The sequence below is a fragment of the Cyanistes caeruleus genome, chromosome Z (genome assembly GCF_971803275.1).
Source record: "Cyanistes caeruleus chromosome Z, bCyaCae1.hap1.1, whole genome shotgun sequence".
Taxonomy (NCBI): domain Eukaryota; kingdom Metazoa; phylum Chordata; class Aves; order Passeriformes; family Paridae; genus Cyanistes; species Cyanistes caeruleus.
In genome coordinates this window covers 11,094,698-11,115,184 of record NC_141732.1, presented here as the reverse complement: position 1 = coordinate 11,115,184, position 20,487 = coordinate 11,094,698, and the positions used below count along the sequence as shown (strand labels likewise).

Genomic DNA, 20,487 nt, shown 5'->3' with positions numbered 1-20,487 from the left:
GTCAAAACAGAAAAATTATGATCCTCTTAGTTAGATTGCAAGATCTTTCAGAATCATCCTGAATAAGGTAAATGTCGCACTTGATTAAATAGCTTTTTCTGAAGGGACCCACATTATTCCAAAATTAAAGTATTTCCATTTATTTTGGCTACATCCCATTTGAAAATGAAATTAATATTTCAGTAAACTTCAAAAAGTGGCACACTGATCAGTGTTTATTATGCAGAAATTAAGCATGATTGAAATCAGATTCCTTAATTACCAGTCTCAATATATAATCATATTTTCAGTGAGGAAAAAAATTAAACAAAAGATTGAGCACCCTTTGTGTTCTCATTACTAAGATACTTTTGTGCAAGTGTGTATTGTGTAGACAGGCGTCTCCTGTTCATTTCATCATGGATGGAATGCATTACTCAAATTTGGAGATTCAAGTGAATTTGAAATTCTGTTTCATAGAAATAGTTTTAAAACATCAATACAATTAACAAAAAAGCTAAAAAATATAACATGCATTATAATATATACAATGATAAAACTTTAAACAGGATATTCAGGAGAGACGTGTCCAGAAGGAATGAAAGGTACAGAATGATGTCATAGGTTCATATGCCTGGTTACTAACATACAAGGAACAAGGAATATTTATTAACCCAGTCTTCATTGCTAGAGCTGCTTGACTGTGCATGGATTACCAGCTGGTGATACAAAATATACAAATAACATCTTTAACCCCACTGACACTCTTATTATCTTACATTATCTTATTACAATATTACAATATCTTATTATCTTACATTCTTATAGTAAAGACACTTGAAGCACGGTTGATAATTTTAGCAAATACTCCTTATACCTGCAGATTTTGTTTTTTTTTGAAAGACAATGCTCTATTTAGGATATCAATAGAAGGACTGGAATCTCAAAATCAGTGGTGTAAGTACCTTTTCAGTAACATGCTGTAAAATAAAGCTGCTTAAGATGATTGGTAAATTGCACATAGATGTCAAGTTCTCAAGACAGAGATAAATGTCTGTGGTAGTAAAGCACACCTGACTGAATTAGAAGTTGTATGAGGATTTGTCACTTCTGACCTGAAGGGTTTGTCAGTGTTGTGAGAAATGTAATGTGAATCATAAATGTTTGACCACTAACATTGTTAAACCAAATATAGAAGTATTTAAATATTTTTCAGATAAAGAATCCATCATGAATAATAAATTGCAATGACAACTTGAAATAGTTACTGTTTTATTAATACAGTTAACTTTTGATTTTTATCTCTTTTACTAAACTAATGACTTTGATATTTCTTTTTCCAGTTTCTTGGTTTGATTTACAAATCTGGTTAATTTAGTAAAGTTTACCTTTAACAAACACATTAGATGTAGAACGGGGAACAGCATTTCCTCAGTATCAGTCATCTTTCTTATACTGTTTTGCTTCTGTGAAAATTTCTTTTGATATTTGTAGTAGTTTAGATTTACTAATTTAAGTTTTTTGACTAACATACTAAATAATGTGGTAGGTCTTAGCTCTGGCTAAAATCACCAGGGTATTTACACATTTTTTTCTGTGAGATATTGATTAGGAGAAGGGAAAACCAGGTTTAAAAGTTAAAAGGAATAAAGAAATATTATCAACAGGACTGCAAGAATAAAAAATCAGAATAAAACTTCCAGAAACTTCCTCTCCCCCTGCCTAACTTTTTCTTATCTTGACTGACAAGGTAGAGACAAAACTTGGGATGTTAAAACAGTACTAAGTATACAAAAGGATTTTTACCAGTTTTTGTAGGGAGAAGAGGTTTTATTTGTTATGTTATGGAGACTTTTCCACAAGAAAGTTTTTTTCATGGCTTTTTATTTTTACGAATAGCAGCTGCCTGGGTAAAAATTTTGATATTGTGACATTTTTTCTTATTTTCACAGCCCTCCTAGAGGTGTGTTTATGGGTTATGAATTTAAGGGGTATTATTTTAAGGATGACTTATTCAAAGGCAAAGGTTTCTTCCATTTGTCTCTGTGATCATTTCTGAGAACAGAGGTTTTCTTCTTCTTTCCCTGGGGGCAAAGGGTCTTTATCAACTTTTATTTCTCTCTCTCTATTTAAGTGTTTTATGGGATCACAGCTACTCCAGCATCTGCTTAGTATGGATGGATACTTTTGCTCAGATTTACAGTTTGAATACTTTATTTTCTTAATACTTTTTCATTAATTAAAGGAGATATTTTTAGTATATCATTGTCTATCTTTATAGCCTTACTAAAATAATATTTCAGCCTCATTTGGCATCTCTTCATCTCTTTTTTATCTAAGGTTTGACTTTTTTTTTTTTTACTAACTTTGATGTTTTTATGTTGTTTTTTAGGTGTCAATAACTCTTTTCTCTCCCTGGGGGCAAAACTAGGTTTGCAAGTTTTATCTGTGCAGTGAAAGAGTTAAATCTTGCCCAGCCCATGGCAGTCACAGTGTCACAGTCACAGTCACAGGATTTCAGACCATGCTGGGAGCCTCTCTCCATCTGGCAGCCACTGGGAGTGGGGGGCTCAGCCTGGAGCGGGCCCAGGGTGGGAGGGTTTGGTGTCTGTGAGTGTCAGCAGCCATGGCCCAGCCCAGCCTGGGCCCAGTTCCCTGCAGCCTCCATCCCCCGCAGCCTCCATCCCCCGCAGCCTCCATCCCCCGCAGCCTCCATCCCCTGCAGCCTCCATCCCCTACAGCCTCCATCCCCTACAGCCTCCATCCCCTGCAGCCTCCATCCCCCGCAGCCTCCATCCTCCACAGCCTCCATCCCCTGCAGCCTCCATCCCCTGCAGCCTTGCAGCCTCCATCCCCCGCAGCCTCCATCCCCTACAGCCTCCATCCCCCGCAGCCTCCATCCCCTACAGCCTCCATCCCCTGCAGCCTCCATCCCCTGCAGCCTCCATCCCCCCCAGCCTCCATCTCCTGCAGCCTCCATCCCCCGCAGCCTCCATCCCCTGAAGCCTCCATCCCCTGCAGCCTCCATCCCCTGCAGCCTCCATCCCCTGCAGCCTCCATCCCCTGCCTGGGAGCTGCTGGGGTCTGGCCCAGCCTCCCCCAGGCCGCACAAGCTGCAGGGGAGTGGGGCTGGCATCATCAGAACTTTGCTGCCTTTCGAGGCCAGAAGCAAAGAGAGAAAAGTTCCTGGGCTGGTGGTTTTTAAAAGGTGGTATTCAGTTAATTAATTTTCAATGGTGCAAAATGTTGTCAGTTCTCAGAACTGGCCAGCTATTGGCCTGTCTCAGGCACAAAGGACACTCCCAGCAGCTTCTCTCAAAGAAATCACTTCTGTGGGTGGTTCTTACTTATTTCCCTAAATGTCAAACTGCCACAATATTCTACTTGATTTTGAAAACCTATCACATTACCTTCTTAATGTTCATTAATGTGTACTTTTTAACGTGCTCTGATCTTCTGCACCAAAGAGAAAGCTGGAATTCACACCAAGTGAATTCACACCAAGTGACACAAATCTGAAAATATGAAAAATCTGCCAATATGAACTCTCACAGATTGGCAGCCAGTCCAAATTTACCATTAACTTGCTGAAAGAAAGTGCTTTTTAATTGTTTAGCATTTTCATCAAAGAATGTGTGACATGCTTAATGAGTCCAGCCAAGTATCAACAGGTCAAGAAAAACACCAAGGTAAGTGTATTCCACCATCTTGTATTCAGTAAATGTGTAATTTCTGGCTCCCAAGGGTTCTGATCCCTAATGGTCAGTAAAAGATGTTTAATTCACATATTTGCTCATTCAAAATATTTCAGTGCACTTCTAAAGACTTTGACATAGGTTTTGCTACCCACAACTTGTTCAATACACTATGGGTTATTTCTAATGCTATTTTTTGCTTTTTTTGAATTGTGAAAGATTTTTTTAAGATACCCTGATGTGATGTGCCATGGAATGAAAAGAAGGTCAGAAGTTAATTATCTGATTATTTCTACTCATTAAATGGTCCTTTTGAGATTTCAAATTAGAGAACTGGAAAGCTCTAGGGAACTATTTAAAGATTTTCAGGCCTCCAAGTTGATTTTTTTTTTTTTTTTAACTGACTCTACTGTTACTTTTATGTGGATGAAAATTTCTTCTTATCAGAAGATATTTCAGTCTAATGAAGTTTTAACATATAGGAAACCAGACACCTTATCTTAACTATCTGAAGAATACCTTAACTTTTTTTTTTTTTGGTTGGTAGTACATATCCAGTTCTCTTGGTTTTAAACGACAGGTGTTTGCTAAGGAAGGCAGAAATCTCCCTTGAAATAGAAAAAATGTAACCCTCCCCCCAGCCCTGAACTATTATAATCTTGAAATCAAGGGGCTCTCAGACAAAGATATGGGAATAGGAATAACAGTTCTTTATTAGGAAAATTAAAATAAAAATGCAGTAGTACAGAAGAAAATAACAAAACCCTGACAGAGTTAGGATACAACCTGACACCCTGCTGGTCAGGGTGTTGGTACCAGTCCCATTAAATGGTGGGTACAGTCCTCCTGGAGTGACAGATGTGCTTCTGCTGAAGCACTGATCCTGTATAAAGGTGTAGTTTTACTCTGAAGGTCCTGTGGTGTAGATGGGTCTGGTCTGTAGATGTTCTGAGGCTGCCTGTGGTGTTCCAAGTCTCAGATTATATCCAGGTAGGAATGTGTGCCTCCTCCCCCTGGGTGGAGCATTTCCCAATGGGATGATGTAATTTTATCAGTCCTGCAGGGAGACTCAATGGCCCATTAACAGAAGATCTCCCTGGAGGGAGGATGGGTGGTGGAAGAGATAAAGAACACTGCCCCACCTGGTTTTAACAGATGGTAATAGAATACATACTTTTGGTTACATCTTGCATTGCAACCCAAGATACCAGTCTACAGTAGTATCAGCATACTGATTTAATTCAAAATACCAAAATAAACAAACACATTTGTACAATTAGTTAGCTGTGCCTTATTTTTCCTTCTTTTTCCTTTTTTATTTTTTTTTCTTTCTGAATTAATTTGCTGCAATGCATGCAGGAATCATAGAATATAACAGAATCACAGCATATAGTAAATTGGAAGGGACCCATTAAAATCATTGAGTCCAACCCTTGGCCCTGCACAGGGCACCCCAAGAGTGACACATGGCACTGAGAACATTGTCCAAACCCTTCTCTACTCTGTCAGGCTTGGTGCTGTGAGGTGGTCTGCCCTGCAGACCCTTTTACAGAGCCCAAACAACCTCTGGGTGAAAACTCTTTGCTACTATCCAGCCTAAACCTCCCCTGACACAGGTTCTTCCCTCAGATCCTGTCACTAGGCTCCACAGAGCAGAGATCAGTGTCTACCCTTCCTCTTCCCCTCATGAAGAAATTGCAGACTGTGATGACATCTCCCCTCCTTCTCCAGGAGTCTCCTTCTCCAGGCTGAACAAAGCAGGTGCCCTCAGACACTCCTCATTTGGCTTCCTCTTAAAGCCCTTCGCCATCCTTATGGCTCTCCTTTGTACACTCTCTAATAGCTTAATATTTCCTTATTTTGTGGTGCTCAAAGCTGCCCCCAGATTTGAGGTGAGGCCACGCCAGTGGAGAGGAGAGCAGGACAATCATCTCCTCTGACAGGAGCTGCAGTCCAAAAGGACATTAAAAGAGGATGCGGATTGCAGGCAAAATGTGGATTGGAATAATGTTTTGGATTTGCTGACCTACTTTTTATAGAACATACTCCTTGAATTTTCAGCCAGTCTTAGAAATTAGAATCAGACAAAAAAAAATCCTTCCTAATGCTTTTGGCTGCGTGCCCCAGTTGTATTCAGTTCTTGCTGTATTTTATAGATTTCAAAACAGCTACTTCTCTTACTGAAAGTGAGTGAATTTGAATGAAATACAGAATGATTCTCATATTTTGGAAGCAAAAGGCAAGCAAAGTATTTACTATTTTTAAGAAAATAATTTGAACCCCTGTAACCATAGACTGATACTTTCTGCATGGGGTAGAGTTGTTTTAACTCTTCTGAGAGATATTTTACCCACTGAAACTCTGGCAGCAGCAAAAAAAGGGATAAGTACCTGGACAATCTTCACAGGCTACTGAAAATTGATAGTTACTTGCTTAAAATAAATTGAAAATTCTTTGAAAATTTGGCATTTGGAGTCTTACAGCAAAATGTTAATTAGAACCATAGCAATTTAATCTTAGATATGTAGAGTCTAAGAAAAAATTACAAATAAGGAATTGCCCTTTTTTTTCTCTATTTCCCTTCAGAGCTGCATAGCTTTAAAAGCTGAGTAAGAGCACACAGACAATTTGAAGAGCAGAATATTCAAACAATCATTTTGCTTGACAAAAGTAAAATACCATTAAAATGATCACTACAAATCCAGAATTTCCTTAACATTCACTTTATTTTGTCAATGAAACAAGTCATGAAGCTTTAATATGAAAACATGTAGGCACTTTCGTAAAAACTTTGCATTAAGCTTGCTCTGCGGGATGAATCCTGCAATGGTCCGGCAGTCTCTCCTGCACTGCAGGAGCTTGAGACATTCTTTCAAATATGCATGTTCTTCTCTAGAATTTATTAAAATTGGTCATTAATTAAAAGGTGAAACACATACTTGCAAGCCAGGTCAAAACAGCAGTGTCTGCTAAAGTATATATGCACTTGGTAATGGAATATGTTAGTATGAAGTATCAATATTACTTTGGGATGTCACATAGCTCATTTCTTCCTTTTCACCATATGTGATAATGCATCTATATATTTGGGCTTCTTATTGCCCTTCATTTCATCTTTTCATATTCCTCATTGTCTAGGAGTCTAAGGATATATTAATATAAAAGTTAAAGTATTTGGCACTAGCATTTTTCTTTGTTATTGTTATGTATTATATATCATATAAGAAAATTATGTTAGTTTAAAAGAGATGTTTTAAAAGTAATATTAAGGTAACACACTTTGTTTCCACCTTAATACCAAGTCTAGCTTTTATGTCTAATCAATAGTACAATATATCCTCATAAGGAGGTATGAGAAAGTGAAATGTCTTATTGTTTTCCCTTTTGTTTTTTTAAATTACCTAAAAATAAACCCTCTGTACTGCAACCTCGCTTAGAACAGAATCTTCAAAAATTAGAGGTAAAAAAATTACTTTCTGGCAAGGATGACAGTTTATTTCCAGACTGACTTCATCAAAACATACATAACCTTACTCTTCCTGTTAGCACTAGGCTGCAAATAAAATATTGGTCTGTTCCACTGTAATTCAGAAATCCATATTTGTATGAAAAAAGGAAATAATTCTTTCTATATTTGGGACAAAAATAAATATAATTTCTTGCTTTATTCATCATACTAAAGTGATAATGCCCACTGGGGTGGAGAATTTAAATCAAAACTCCCACAGAATTACTTCAATTTATCACATCTCTGTTTGTCACCACCATGTAGATGAGATGTGTATACACATGAATAATGTATACCAAATTACAAGCACTGTGTATTTGGAGAAAAAAGGAAGAAAAAAATTGGTCCCCTAAGGAAAATCCTTGTATAAATTATGCTGATTTTTTCATAAAAACAAAGGCAAACTATTTATAAGAAACAATGTGTCTATTTTTTCTCTTAGTAAACTTTCCCCAGAATGATTTGTAATTATGCATTCAATATGAACTCCATCTTTATGTGGATGTATCTGAAATAATTGCACCGTGCTGCTTTACTAATTTTCTGCATTATTTGATAATAAGAGATTGATTACCTAAATCACATATTACCTAATTTAGTCAATAAATTTATTATCTTGAGTTGTCACATGTCTCTTTATTCGCCCTCAAGATTCAGTCATGTTGCCACTATTTTGCCATACAATGGAGAGGTTTTCTCTTTAGTGAAGACTAGAAGATACATTTTCCTCAGAGATGCTCCTGCTTCCAAGTCTCAGAAAATCCCATGCAAAATAGTCCAGGCAGTGAGATTAAATTATTTTCGCTACATAAGATTCCTGGAGGTATATGTGATGGATTGATCATCATGTCAAAACCATCCAGAAGCTTTTGTTTGTGGAGTACCCATGGCAAAAAGTATTAAATTATCTCAGAATTCCTCTCAATAAAATTGTTATCAAAATTAGTCTAATAACAAATTGGTTTGTGTTTATGTACTAAATAAAAATCAGACAACACATTCAAAGATTTTGCTGGAGTGGTCAAATTGAAAAGAAAGGAAAATATTCTAGCAATTCATTTAATTAGCATTAATGGCAGACATAAAATTTCTCTTCCTCCATAAAATTCTGTAAGCAACCCTATTGAAACAATTCAAATCTCCAATCTCTAGTTCTCACTGAAGGATTTATTGTGTGACACTAAATTTAAGTACGGTAACTCTGGGGTTCATTAAAATTCAAGCCTCTCCTCTTCTCCTTACGTGTTAACGTTTCTTTGTCAGTTTCTTGCTCAGTCAAGATAGAAGGAATAGCTTACAGCTTCCTATCCCAACAGCAAGTCATTAGTGGTCTTCATCTACCACAGGAATCAGTTACTGACTCTATTTAGGCTTCCTTAGCCTTTAACATAACCCCTTATGAGGCATGATGCCTTTTTCTTCATTAATCTAAAAAACAAATATAATCGGTACTAACAGACTTTAAAAATTCTTTTTCAGGAAGGGCAGATAGAAATAATGAAACCATGGTACATTTTGACTCCTAGCTGTGCCAAAATTTAGACCTGGTATAACCACTAATCTTTTTACTTTAATTGTTAAATACTGAAGTCCATGGTAACAAGAATGGCCCCATGATTTTTGATCCCTTTTTGATCTTAGTAATTCAATATTGCCTATTATCATGCAGCCTTCCAAATTCAAAATAACAGTTATATTAATTCCAGAGATACACGGAGATGAATCTAAGTTAAATTTCATCTCATTGATGCACTGATTACAAAAGCCCTATAAAAATGCCTTGATGGCGAATCAAGACCAAGCATGAAGTATGGTTCATTTTGACTTGCTTTTAAAAGAGACTATGCCAAGAAGTGACCCAAAATCATTCTAGGCTTGCTGTTATGCTCAGATTGGCCTCCTTTAGCCAAGTTCTTCACAGAACACTCAAGAAAACAACTAGTTATTCAATCTGACATATGTTTTATCCAGTCTGAAAGATATGAAGTGAAATTTCTACTACATTACTGATCAAAAATAGCCACTTTCAGTGGAAAAATATTGAATAAGAATAAATAAAAAACCACATCCCTTCCCATGAAAGTCATAATTCTAGCTAAGCAAGTGAAAGACTTCAGAACTGGGAGCACATAATCAATTCCAAAGAGGCAACAAGTCACTTATAAACTGTAAATAATGTGACCTCAAAAAATAAGCCAGATAATCTTGTCAACGTTATTCAAGAAAATATGCATAAATCAATTTTTTTGCATTGTTCAACCCTGTGAACATGACATATATAAAAGAGCATCACATTTGTGTTTTAAAAAGTACAACTCTCTTCGTGTTGTAACTCACTGAATCTTAAGAAGTAAAATAAATAGTTTAAAAAGTTCTTATTTTCATTTTGTTTTAATTCTTATCATTAATGAAGCATCTGAGGGCTTTCATTTAAACCTTATAATAAGGTCGTAGTTTTTGGGTTGCTGAAAATGTCAGTAGGAGGAATTCACACAAGAGCTAACATGGGATTAATAATAATAAATGTGCTCATTGCATTCAAAAATCCTTGCAATGAAAGGTCACTCTTAGCTTTGAGTTCCAAAATTGGAACTGTCTTTTAAAGACTATCAGAACTAACATTAAAAAATCAGAAAAGCATTTGAGAATCTTACCTGTGTGACTTTTAGACTAAAGCAGGATGGATAGATGTAATAACAGTAATATGGAATAGTGACTTTTGCTTCGTAACAAAAATGCCCATAGATAAAAGGATCACTTTCCTGATCAATAGTTTTAATTGAAGGATAAATCTGCTGCATAAATTCTACCAAGAAACCCTTTCATTTATCTTCCCTCTCCTAGTAAACTACTAAGTAAAGAAATAGACAGTTTTGTCATCCACATTTCCTTGGCAGGTAAAAGCCTACACACTACATTTAAAGGAGAAAAAAATTAATCACATCATACAAGAAACATTAAAACAGCAAGTACACTTAATTTTTTACAGAAGCTGGTCAAATTCTATTGATAACTGAAATTCTTGTAAAACAGTCTTTTAATAGCACTTTTAATAAGCATACTGTTAATGGTGATGATAATTTATCTATAATCTTTTGCTTTTATATCAAATACCTCATGTCCATTTTCTTATAAGTGGTAATTAGTGGCCACTGTGTCTCAGCTAAATCATAAGACTCTAGTGAATTATTTAAATGTATAACTTATGTTATTTATGTCATGTTTCAGGGAAGAGTGTTGTTTTTGGCTCCATTTAAACAGCATGACATGGAAAATAAAATGACAAGAAAGAAGAGAATTTTGTCCTATTTTGATTGTAAAGGCCATAAATGAAAGTCAGGTTAAAGAGGTCTCACTATATCAAACTGAGCTAGGCTAAACAGAAACCAAATAAAACGAACAAACAAGCAAACAAACACAACCTCAAAAAAAAAAAAAACTAAACTGAAGACAAAAGCCCCGCATTTCCACATTTCAGTTAGTGGCAAACAATTAGGGAACAGAATGATTTTGCCTCAAGACAGGGACTATAAATGTGAAGTAGAAAATTAACTGATATGAAGAAGTCCTCCTAAAAGTTTGGCCTGACCAAATCTCTTAGTAAGGGCTGAGTTGGTTGAGTCTCACAAAAATTAGTAATATGTAATAAAAAATTTGAAAAATATTGAAATCCAGGACACTAGCTGGCATAAACATTGTCTAAATAAGTGAAAAAAACACCTTATTTTTTAAAAATAGTATTAGTGGTTCTGTTGGCTTTGCATGGCTTAATTTCGGTAGTGAGGGGCCACAGAGGCGGTGCCTGTGAGAAGCTGCCAGAAGCTTCCACCGTGTCCGGCAGAGGCAATCCCTGATGGCTCTGAAGGTGGACATGCTGCTGGCCAAAGCTGGGCCCATTTGAGATGATGGCTAACCTCTGTGATAACTTCTTTAAGAAGAAAATCAAACCAAAGTGGGGCGCGGTGTTAATTCCAGCTGAGGAGGAGGAACACGAGAGGGAAACAAGGTGGAGACACCGCGGTGAGTGGAGAAGCAGGGGCAGGAGGTGCTCCAGGCGCCGGAGCCGAGGTTCCCCTGCAGGCCGCGCTGATGACCGCGGTGAAGCAGCCGTGCCCCGCAGCCCATGGGGATCCCCGGGGAACGCAGAGATCCACCCGCAGCCCCTGGGGGAGGTGCCCACGCCGGAGCGGTGGGTGCCCGGAGGAGGCCGTGATGCAGTGGGAGAGGCGGAGGAGAGCGAGGGCCCTGCTTGCAGGCCGGAGCGGCCTGTCCTTGGAGGATGCGGCCCGTGGAGGAGAGAGCCCCGCTGCAGCAGTTTGGGGAGCGCTGTGCGGCCCTGGGGGCAGCTCCCGCTGCAGCAGCTGCGCTTTGGCTGCTGCTCTGAGAGCGGCCCCACGCCAGGGAAGTTCCCGGAGAGCTGTTCCCTCCGGCAGGGACCCCTCGGCCTCACGGGGGAAGGACTCCTCTCCCTAAACAGCAGAAGAATCCCTCCGATGAGAAATTCCCCTCGTTTTGTCCCCTGTGCTGCTGGTGGGAAGGAGGGAGGGGTTGGGATGAAAAAAGGTGTTTTAAGGGCTTATTTTACTTCTCATTCTCCTCCTCTGATTTTTTTAGTAATAAATGCACTTCATACCTCTAGACTGGGCCTGTTTTGTCCTTTGAGTGTTTTCTCCTTATCTTACCTTACGAAGCCTTCTTTAAATTTTTCTCTCCTCTGCCCAGCTGTGGCAGGGGAGGGTGAGTGACCAACTCTTGTGGGTGCCAGGCATTGAGTCAGTGTCAAACCATGACAGTGGTGTAACATATGTTCATTACTCAATTTAACCGCCAAGAAATATTTAATTGTTCTCTGTTTTTGATTCTGCAAGTAAATAATAATATTTACATTCTTGTCTTCATCTTACCAAAAAGTGATCTAATGGATTTAGGTGCCTACTGTGATTTAAGAGGCCTTAGAATATCCTATCTGACAGTATTGCTTGCCCAGGGAAGGAGGGGAAAAATGAGGAGAAGGAGAAGGAAAAAAGAGAAGGAGAAGAATAAGAAGGAAAAAGAGAAAGAGAGGGAAAACAGAAGAAAAATAATAAGCAAAATATATTAGTTTCTTATGCATTCTTTTCTCCTCTTAGCAGAGTCCAGTTTTCTTGTCATCATGGTGGTTTCTTCTCAAAATGTTCCCTTTCATCAGGGATTATCATGTAGATAATTACTTGAAAGATGTGGAATCTCTTTGATAGAAGGTTCCACTTAACTCCCAAAAGACATAGAATTTTTTATTCCTCCATTAATTTTTACCCACATTACCATCTAAATAGATCACCACAGAGCAATGTAGGAATGGGAAGCAACAGTTAAAATTTAGAGATGTGTTAATGACAGTGTCCAATAAGAGGCAAAATATAACATCTGTCCTGTCTCGATCTGGGATTGAGGCTATATCTATGATACCATTCTGGGTATCACTAGATGAATATTTATTAATTAGGTCACTGAACTTCTGGGGTTTTGGTTTGGTTAACATTTAATCTCCATTTAATTCCTGAAATACAATTTTTTTCTTCAAGGAAGACTGTGAGACAATCCAAAATGTCACTAAATGTATCTTTAAGAACAGTGCAGTATGGCACTGTTTTTTAAACTTAGAAAAAAAATGCCATAGTAGAATGTCAGATAATTTGGAAAAAAAACCCCAAGAGCAGCAGAGAGGAAAATAAGTTGTGTTACTGTAGGCAGCATGGGTTGAGGTAGAGACAATTGAATAGGTTAAGAAAATGCTGTGCACAAAAGCAAATCTGTTCAACCCTCCCTGTGCACAGGCAGCTCTTTAGCCATCCTCAGGAAAGCGTAACTACATCAAGCATAGCAATGACTTGGGTCACCAAAACGCCGTCCCTCCAAGTGTCCCATCTCTTCCTTCTTCTTCCCTCAGCCTTATACACAAAGCATGATGCTATGAGGTATTGAATCCTTGTGGTCAATTGGGGTCAGCTCTCAGTTATCTCCTTCCCATTCCTTGTGCACCCCCAGCCTTCTTACTGCTGGGGTGAGAAGCTGAAAATCCTTGATGCTGTGCAAGCCCTGCTCAGCAGTAACAAAAACATTGCTGTGTTATCAACATTGTTTTCAGCACAAAACCATACACAGCCCTAACCTGCATGCTGTTTCACACAATGTTCTTGTCCCTAAATTGGAGAGATATGGATTTGATGAGTGGACCTCTCGGTGAATAAAGAATTATTTGCATGGTCACAGTCAAAGAGCTGCTGTCAGCTCATTATCCAAGTGGAGAATAGCATCAAGTGGCATTCCTCAGTGGCCAAGAGAGACTGAATTTTTGAGAAATTGGGACTAGATTTTTTTTTTTAGTATCAGTATCAAGGACATGGACAGGGGATGGAGTGCAGCAAATTTGCTGAGAGGGATCTTGACAAGCTGGCAAAGTGAATTATGTTTTCTCATGAAGTTTAATAAGGACAAATGCATTCTGCACCTGCCTCAGGGAATTCCCCAGCATGGAGACAGTTAGGGTGATGAGCACATTGAGAGCAGTCCTGTGGAGAAGGCCTTTGAGGTATTGGTGGATATTAAACTGAATATGAGCTGGCAGTGTGAACCCACAGCCCAGAAAGCGAACAGTATCCTTTAGGACTGTGCCAAAGGCAGTGTGGCAGGAGGTTGAGGGAGGCAAGTTTACCCTTCTACTCCACACTCTGCCCATGTCTGGAGCATTGTGTGAAGCTCTGGAATCCCCAATATAAGAAAGACATGGACCTGCTTGAACAAGCCCAAAGAAGGGTCAAGATGATTTTGAGAGTCTGAATCACCTCTCATATACGGAAAGGCTGAGGGAGTTGGGATGTTCAGCTTGGAAAAGAGAAGGCTCCAAGAACGCCTTACAGCAGCGCTTCAGAAGCTAAAGATGGTCTACAGGAGAGCTGGAGAGGGACTTCCCACAATGGCATAGGGTAATAGAATGAGGGGTAATAACTTTGAATTGAAAGAGAGTAGGTTTAGTTTAGATAGTAGGAAGAAGTTCTTTAGTGAGAGGGTTGTAACACACTGGAACAGGTAACCCACAGATGTGGATGCTCTCTTCCAGTGAGAATACATAACAATTTTGTATAAGACATCTGATCACTCTTCAAATGGCATGACGTAGGTTTTTGCAACTAGAAATATACCAGTTTCATACGCCTCTGTTTAACAGAGAAAGCCACAATCATGAACAGCTGAAAAAGCAGCATATTAGACATCCAGATAGGATAAAAAACTCTGCCCAACATACACAGACTTCTCTCAGATGTCAAAAAAAATGTAGTATCTGAGAAAACTCACAGAATCACTGTAGGCAGCTCTGGATAAATTAGGAAACGTTTACATTTAACCTAACACATTTCACAAAGCTCAATAATGATCAAGATATTCCAGAATTAGGGCAGTAACCTTGTTTTGAAACTGCAGTTACAAACATTGCAGATATTTAACAACCAACTAAATAAATCTATAATAACTAATAAATCTATAAGTATAACAATAATTTCGGGGGATATCTTTGCAGTATCAAGGGTCTTGGCCAGTTCTCATTAAAAGTTCAGACCATTCATATTCAGCTGCTTTCAGTGGGAAATTAAATTATGCTTCTTACTTGAATTTCAAATATCATTGTTGTACTAGTAAAATGTAACAATGAACTTCTGTAACAGTATAGATTTAATACATTTTGCCAGTGCCTCAGTTGGTATTAAAAAAACCACACGACAATTTCTATTAGACTTTGTTCTTTTTGACATTTTAAAGTAATCTTCAAATAACTCAGAAAATATTTAACTTTATGGTTCTTTCCAGTGCAATATTAAGGTTTTTTTCAAATGAGTGATAGGCTTAAATTTTGGCACATCTTTGTGTACTTGAAAAACATTACAGCAAGATTTACATATACCTTATGCACTGTGATTTGATTCCTTGCCTCATCTAAATGAAAATGTCATTGATTTCACAATGAGACAAGCGTTCCTCTCTATGTAATTACAAGGTACTGGCGACAATAGATCTACTTACTGAGCAGTGTTTAAATTCTCCAGGGTTTACAGCTCTCCTGATTTTTTTTTTAATTAAAATCTCTCAGCACTCTAAGCAGGATTTTACTTTTGTTTAATGTTCGTGTGTATGGTATTGTATTTTGATTATATATTTTCAGAACAATTTCAAATTTGATTTTTTTGAGTGAATGCAGTATAAAAATGTGTAACTCTTTCTTAGGAAAGGTCCTGGCAAAAGACCACCCTAGAAACTCTCCCTGTCTTGTTTAAATCCAGACTGTGGGCTTTTCCCAAAATAATGAAGTTGTGGAATTCCCTTTTCCCTATTGGAAGAAAATTTAATACTTATTTTAATATCTTTATCAGTTTGATAAAGACTGATTGATTGAAATGAACCAGTAAGAGATACTGTTTAAGCAGACTTTGCAACCCTGCCCTGTAGCTGTAGAACCAGCTAGGCGATCTGGTTCAGGAACGACACGATGACTACCTCAAGCCTGCTCGGACCACTGCTCACAGACACCAATGTGGTGGATGGCAAATGGTGTTTATTAAGGGCTGATTCTGCTTTTTATATTTTCCAGCTCGGCGTGTCATTTCCCCCTGCTTAGGTCACTGCCACCTGCAGCTGGCATTATAACTATCAGTATAACTGGCACAACCATAAACATGAACGGGGGGTGGGGAGGAAGGACCCTGCCTCCTCGTACAGCGTGCCATCTTCCAATCGGTCACTCTAACTTTTTCCCTCTCCCAACAGTGCCCACTTTCTGGACCACTCTTTCTTCCATTATTCTCAGCATCAATGTATTTACAATATATATCAATTATATAATCAGTAATACATATAATCAATTATATATATATATATATATATATATATATATCACTGCTATAATCAATAGTATTTACAATACTATAACCATGGCCATTTTAGTCACCGTTTTCAATTTTTCCTGAAGATTTTGCATTCCAGAAAGAAATGGTGTTTCATACTCTGAGTACTTTCCGCAGAAAATGTCATTTTCCAGAAGCAGGAATATAATCTTACACAGCAGCCTTTGGAGCACATATTGGAAAAAAAATCAGACCATCTTCTGCTTTGTCAGATAGTAAACTACACATCCCTGAAACAGGGAGACATGAGAGGTAAATGAAAATTATACATGACAAGAATTCCCAAATTTGAGGCCTGAGCTATGAGAACAGCTAGTTTTGAAGCACTGTAGCATAGCTGCCTTTCCTGAATACAGTCGAAGCTCATGCTTCATGCACCATACATTTGAGATAGATGTTTTCAATAGTAATAGTAAAAGTTAAATGTATCAGATTTTCTGTAGCTAAACAAAACCATATAGAGTTGGACTGATTATGGGTCATAATTAGCAACTCAGTTCCCTCCTATTTCATGCTTAGCAACTCATACTTCCCTCGGATTTCATGGTCAGAAGTATCCACTCTTCATGATCCTGCTAAAATCTAACCATTATGAGTTCTAAATGGAAGAAAGCTCCTTGAGGGGTAAAGACTAGGAAGATTTTATTTATTTTTTTTACTTGCTTATAGTTTCAATAAGCACTGAGTGTGCACATAGATCAGAAAAAGCTGAAGTCCTCTCTCCTTGGCTGGTGACACAAGGAAGACCATCTTTTCCCTGTAATAAGTACTACAAAAATAATGCAGGACACTGAGTTATTATAAACTCAAAATAATTGCATACTGCATTTTAATTGAAATCTGCCTCATTAAGAGCACAGGATTGACAGGCACCAGGGAAGGAATTACTTTCACTATCAAATAAGATTTTTCCAATTAAAAATAATAGCCACCAGTTTTGTTCTTCTGAAACCCAGTTCTGAAATCCATGGGACTTTATTTTGAAAACTCATTTAGAATTACTGGCTCAATTAATTTTGGAAATTCATCTGTTTCTAACTATAGTGAATTTTTGCAGTAAAAAATACAACTATAAGGAAGTCCAGATAGTATCAGTGCTTCATGTTGTCCCACAACCACAACTCAAGAGTTAGAGGTCTTTGTGACTTGGAGTACTTTGCTTGGAAAAGGACTTACTTGAGATTTTTGTCATGCGAACAAAAAATTTGATTAGGTCTGTGATAGTTGCCTGAGACCACTATACAGCTCATGGAGAAAGATGTAGCTTTGTTTCAAATTTGTTTTCAAATAAGTGCACTTTCCTGTTGGACAGGTATACACACATCTGTGTCTGTAAAGCAAGGACAATGCTTATACAAGACACTGATATCAGGTCATGTTTCAAAGTGAGCAGGTATGAAATCTGATATTAACACCTATCCAGCTGCCCTTAGTATTTGGTATGAGAACTGTGTTCCAATAAAGATGCCTTAAGTATATTATAACTTATTTGCATCTGAGAGAAGGTAAGAAAGAAAGGTAAGTAATGTCACTGAAGCACTCAGATGTTTGGGTGATAAATAAAATAGAAACACCTGCAAAGAAATTAGAAGTAATTCCTTATATCCTGTAATACCTGATAGAGTTGTTTTTATGTGAGACTATGTGAAACAAAAAAAAGATGGGCGGATGATAACAAAGACACACAAAATATTTTATTTTAGATCACATGAAGTAAAATCCTGCAGTTAAGCATGTGTTACATCGAATTCAAACTTATGTGAGTATGGTTTCTTTTTCTGATTATTAACAAAAAACATAAGTTTCTTAATAGATTTTAAGGATCAGAAAATAATACCAGCAAATCAGGTGATTCCTGTGTTGGAAATGAAAAACACACATATGAGATGATTCCATTAAGATTAAAATGAATGGTTCAGAATTTTCTAAATACTTAGTAAGTTCTTTCAGCAGGTACAAAGGAGAAAATGAAGTGGCCCAAATCTGTAAGCATTTACTACACAAGTTATGGTTTAGCTACCATAATACTGTTGCATTTTCTTAGACCTTTCACCTATGTATACATAAAAATGTGGTAGGATTATATCATGTATAAAGACATAGTAAAAGCTGTATGTGGTTTTTTTTGGGGGGGTGGGGGGTGGGTTATTTTGTTGGTTTTTTTTGTTTGTTTATTTTTGGTTTGGGCTTGGTTTTTGTTGTTTTTGTTTTTGTTTTTTTGTATGGGTGTTGTATATTATCTTACTAATCAAAACCTTATGGAAGACATGAAAACATTTAATTTGAAAAAAAACCAAAAATGCATATTACACTTCCATTTCTGCAGGTGCCAGAATAAATATTCTTGTGTCAGAAGTGATGATTTGAATTAGATGCAGCCAGAAACATGAATAACAGAATGTATATGAATGGTGCATGTGTAATCAGTACAAAGCAGTTTGTCTCTTCAGAAGTGAGAGCATTCTGCTGGGTATCACAAAGTTACAGTAAGCAACAAGATATAAAGTCCTAAGTACTGCAGATTTTCATGGATTAATCTCATCCCACTAACTCCAGGGAGGGGGTGAGGCTAAAGTCTGCTACCAACATCCAGCTAACTTGTAACAAAATTGACAGACTATGCATTTGCCCTAAAAGGAAACTTTAATACCATATTTAAGAGAAACAAGTACTTGTAACCTACTGCTCTATTTTACACTGTGATCCACAAATAATTTGGTGAGATTTTTAAAGAATATTATAGCTGCCTACTTCAGTACCTTTAAAATAATTTCCTGTTTAATTAACTCCCATCTTCCTTGTCTGGGAGACAGTTCAAAACTCTTGAGTGGGTGTTTTCTGATCTGAAAACCTGTTAATATTTAATGCTTCTCATTTTAACAACTTACTTTTCAGATGTTCGTCTATTGTATAAAAAAATATTTCAAGGACTAACACTTACTTTGATTTAGCTCATGATGTATGTTGTTAATGCATTACATTCTTAGGTGGTGAAAGAAAAGACTTATCTCTATGAACCTTTGAACTCATTCATTTGCCACCTTCTTTTCAGGAGAAGTATATACGATCTCTTTAGAACTGAATACATTTCTGCAGCAGTTAGAATATCTGCAATTTTTGTATGCTATAATATTTTACCTAATCTGAGTCTCATAGATTTATCTACTTTCTTTTAAAGAATAAAATAAAATACAAATAAATTAAAAGCAAGAAAAAGGAATATAAGACACCAATACGAATACATCCTAACAAAGATCCTACTGAGTCATCCATTGAATCCCCATTCCCAAGGCTTTTCTGGTAGGAAATACTTTTGGCTTATGGGGAATCATTTTCTCACACCTCTGACAAAACCTGGATATCCAGAGATGTGTCACAGACAGACACAGTCAGAAAACCATCTCTGACAACTCAGAGAGCACCTTCTTCTGACCTGCTCCCCTCTCTCTGTATTTCTATATGTATCATTGTACTCCTAATGGAAAATTTTGAAGAAACATGGGATTTTTCCCAAAGAGAATAATTACATTTATCAGCTTCTCCCAGTTGCTCCAGTATCTCCAGTTCTGCTCTCAGAAACTGAGGTTACATTGACTAAAAAGTTGTCATCAGACTGTGACCTCCAAAAGGAGATTACAAGGCACCTTTCTTACTTCCCACTCACTATTCACCATGTTGGTACCTGAATTCACAGCTTTTCTAAGCATCCTTAAATTTCAGTTTTAAAAATACCTAAGGCCAAATTGGCATCTGGAGCAGTGGCAGAGGATGCCCGTGGTTGCTAGAAATGCACTCTCCAGCATGTTCAATCAGTATAAAAATTCCTTGCAAGTTTTGGTATAGGAAAAAAATCCCACTTTTAGAGAAATGTAAAGCTATTATTTGTGAATGGCCAGGCACCATTCCCATCAGGTAGTCTGTGTGTGGCTACCCTTTTCAGCAGCTAAGGAAATGTAGTGGCAGACTTGTGTTTTTCTATGCTGATCAGCCACGCTGACCAATAAATGCTCCCAGAATCATTTAAGTATTTATGTGTCCAGTCAGTAACAACAATAGTAATATAGAATTTTAAAATTACTGTTTTGAAGGAATATTATTTGATCCTTGATTATGATAGGAACCATGGTCAAGTCAGCATTTGGAATGATTGATATTTTTTTCCCTTTTTATAGTTGGGTTTCATAACAAAAAGGGCATACCTGTCCATTGATGTCCACTAGATGTGGTTTGATAATAGCTTCTAATAGTCTCATTACTTATGCCCAGTGGCATAAAACATGTTCAAAACACTGCAGATGTTGTACTGCATTATGCTATGATAAGTGGTCTTTCCCTGTTGCTCCCCTTCTGGGTCTGTGGTGTGTTGGTT

General features: G+C 37.4%; 1 protein-coding gene across 1 annotated transcript in view; it reads left to right on the top strand.

The window, feature by feature from the left end:
• The first annotated feature begins 10,971 nt into the window (after positions 1–10,971).
• The window catches only part of LOC147648094 (uncharacterized), a 349,059-nt gene continuing 339,543 nt past the window's right edge, over positions 10,972–20,487 (top strand). Inside the window, exon 1 of the mRNA XM_086868433.1 lies at positions 10,972–11,795. Within this exon, the coding sequence (XP_086724559.1) occupies positions 11,085–11,795 (711 nt within the window). The 5' untranslated portion in view covers positions 10,972–11,084. The remainder of the gene's footprint in view (positions 11,796–20,487) is intronic.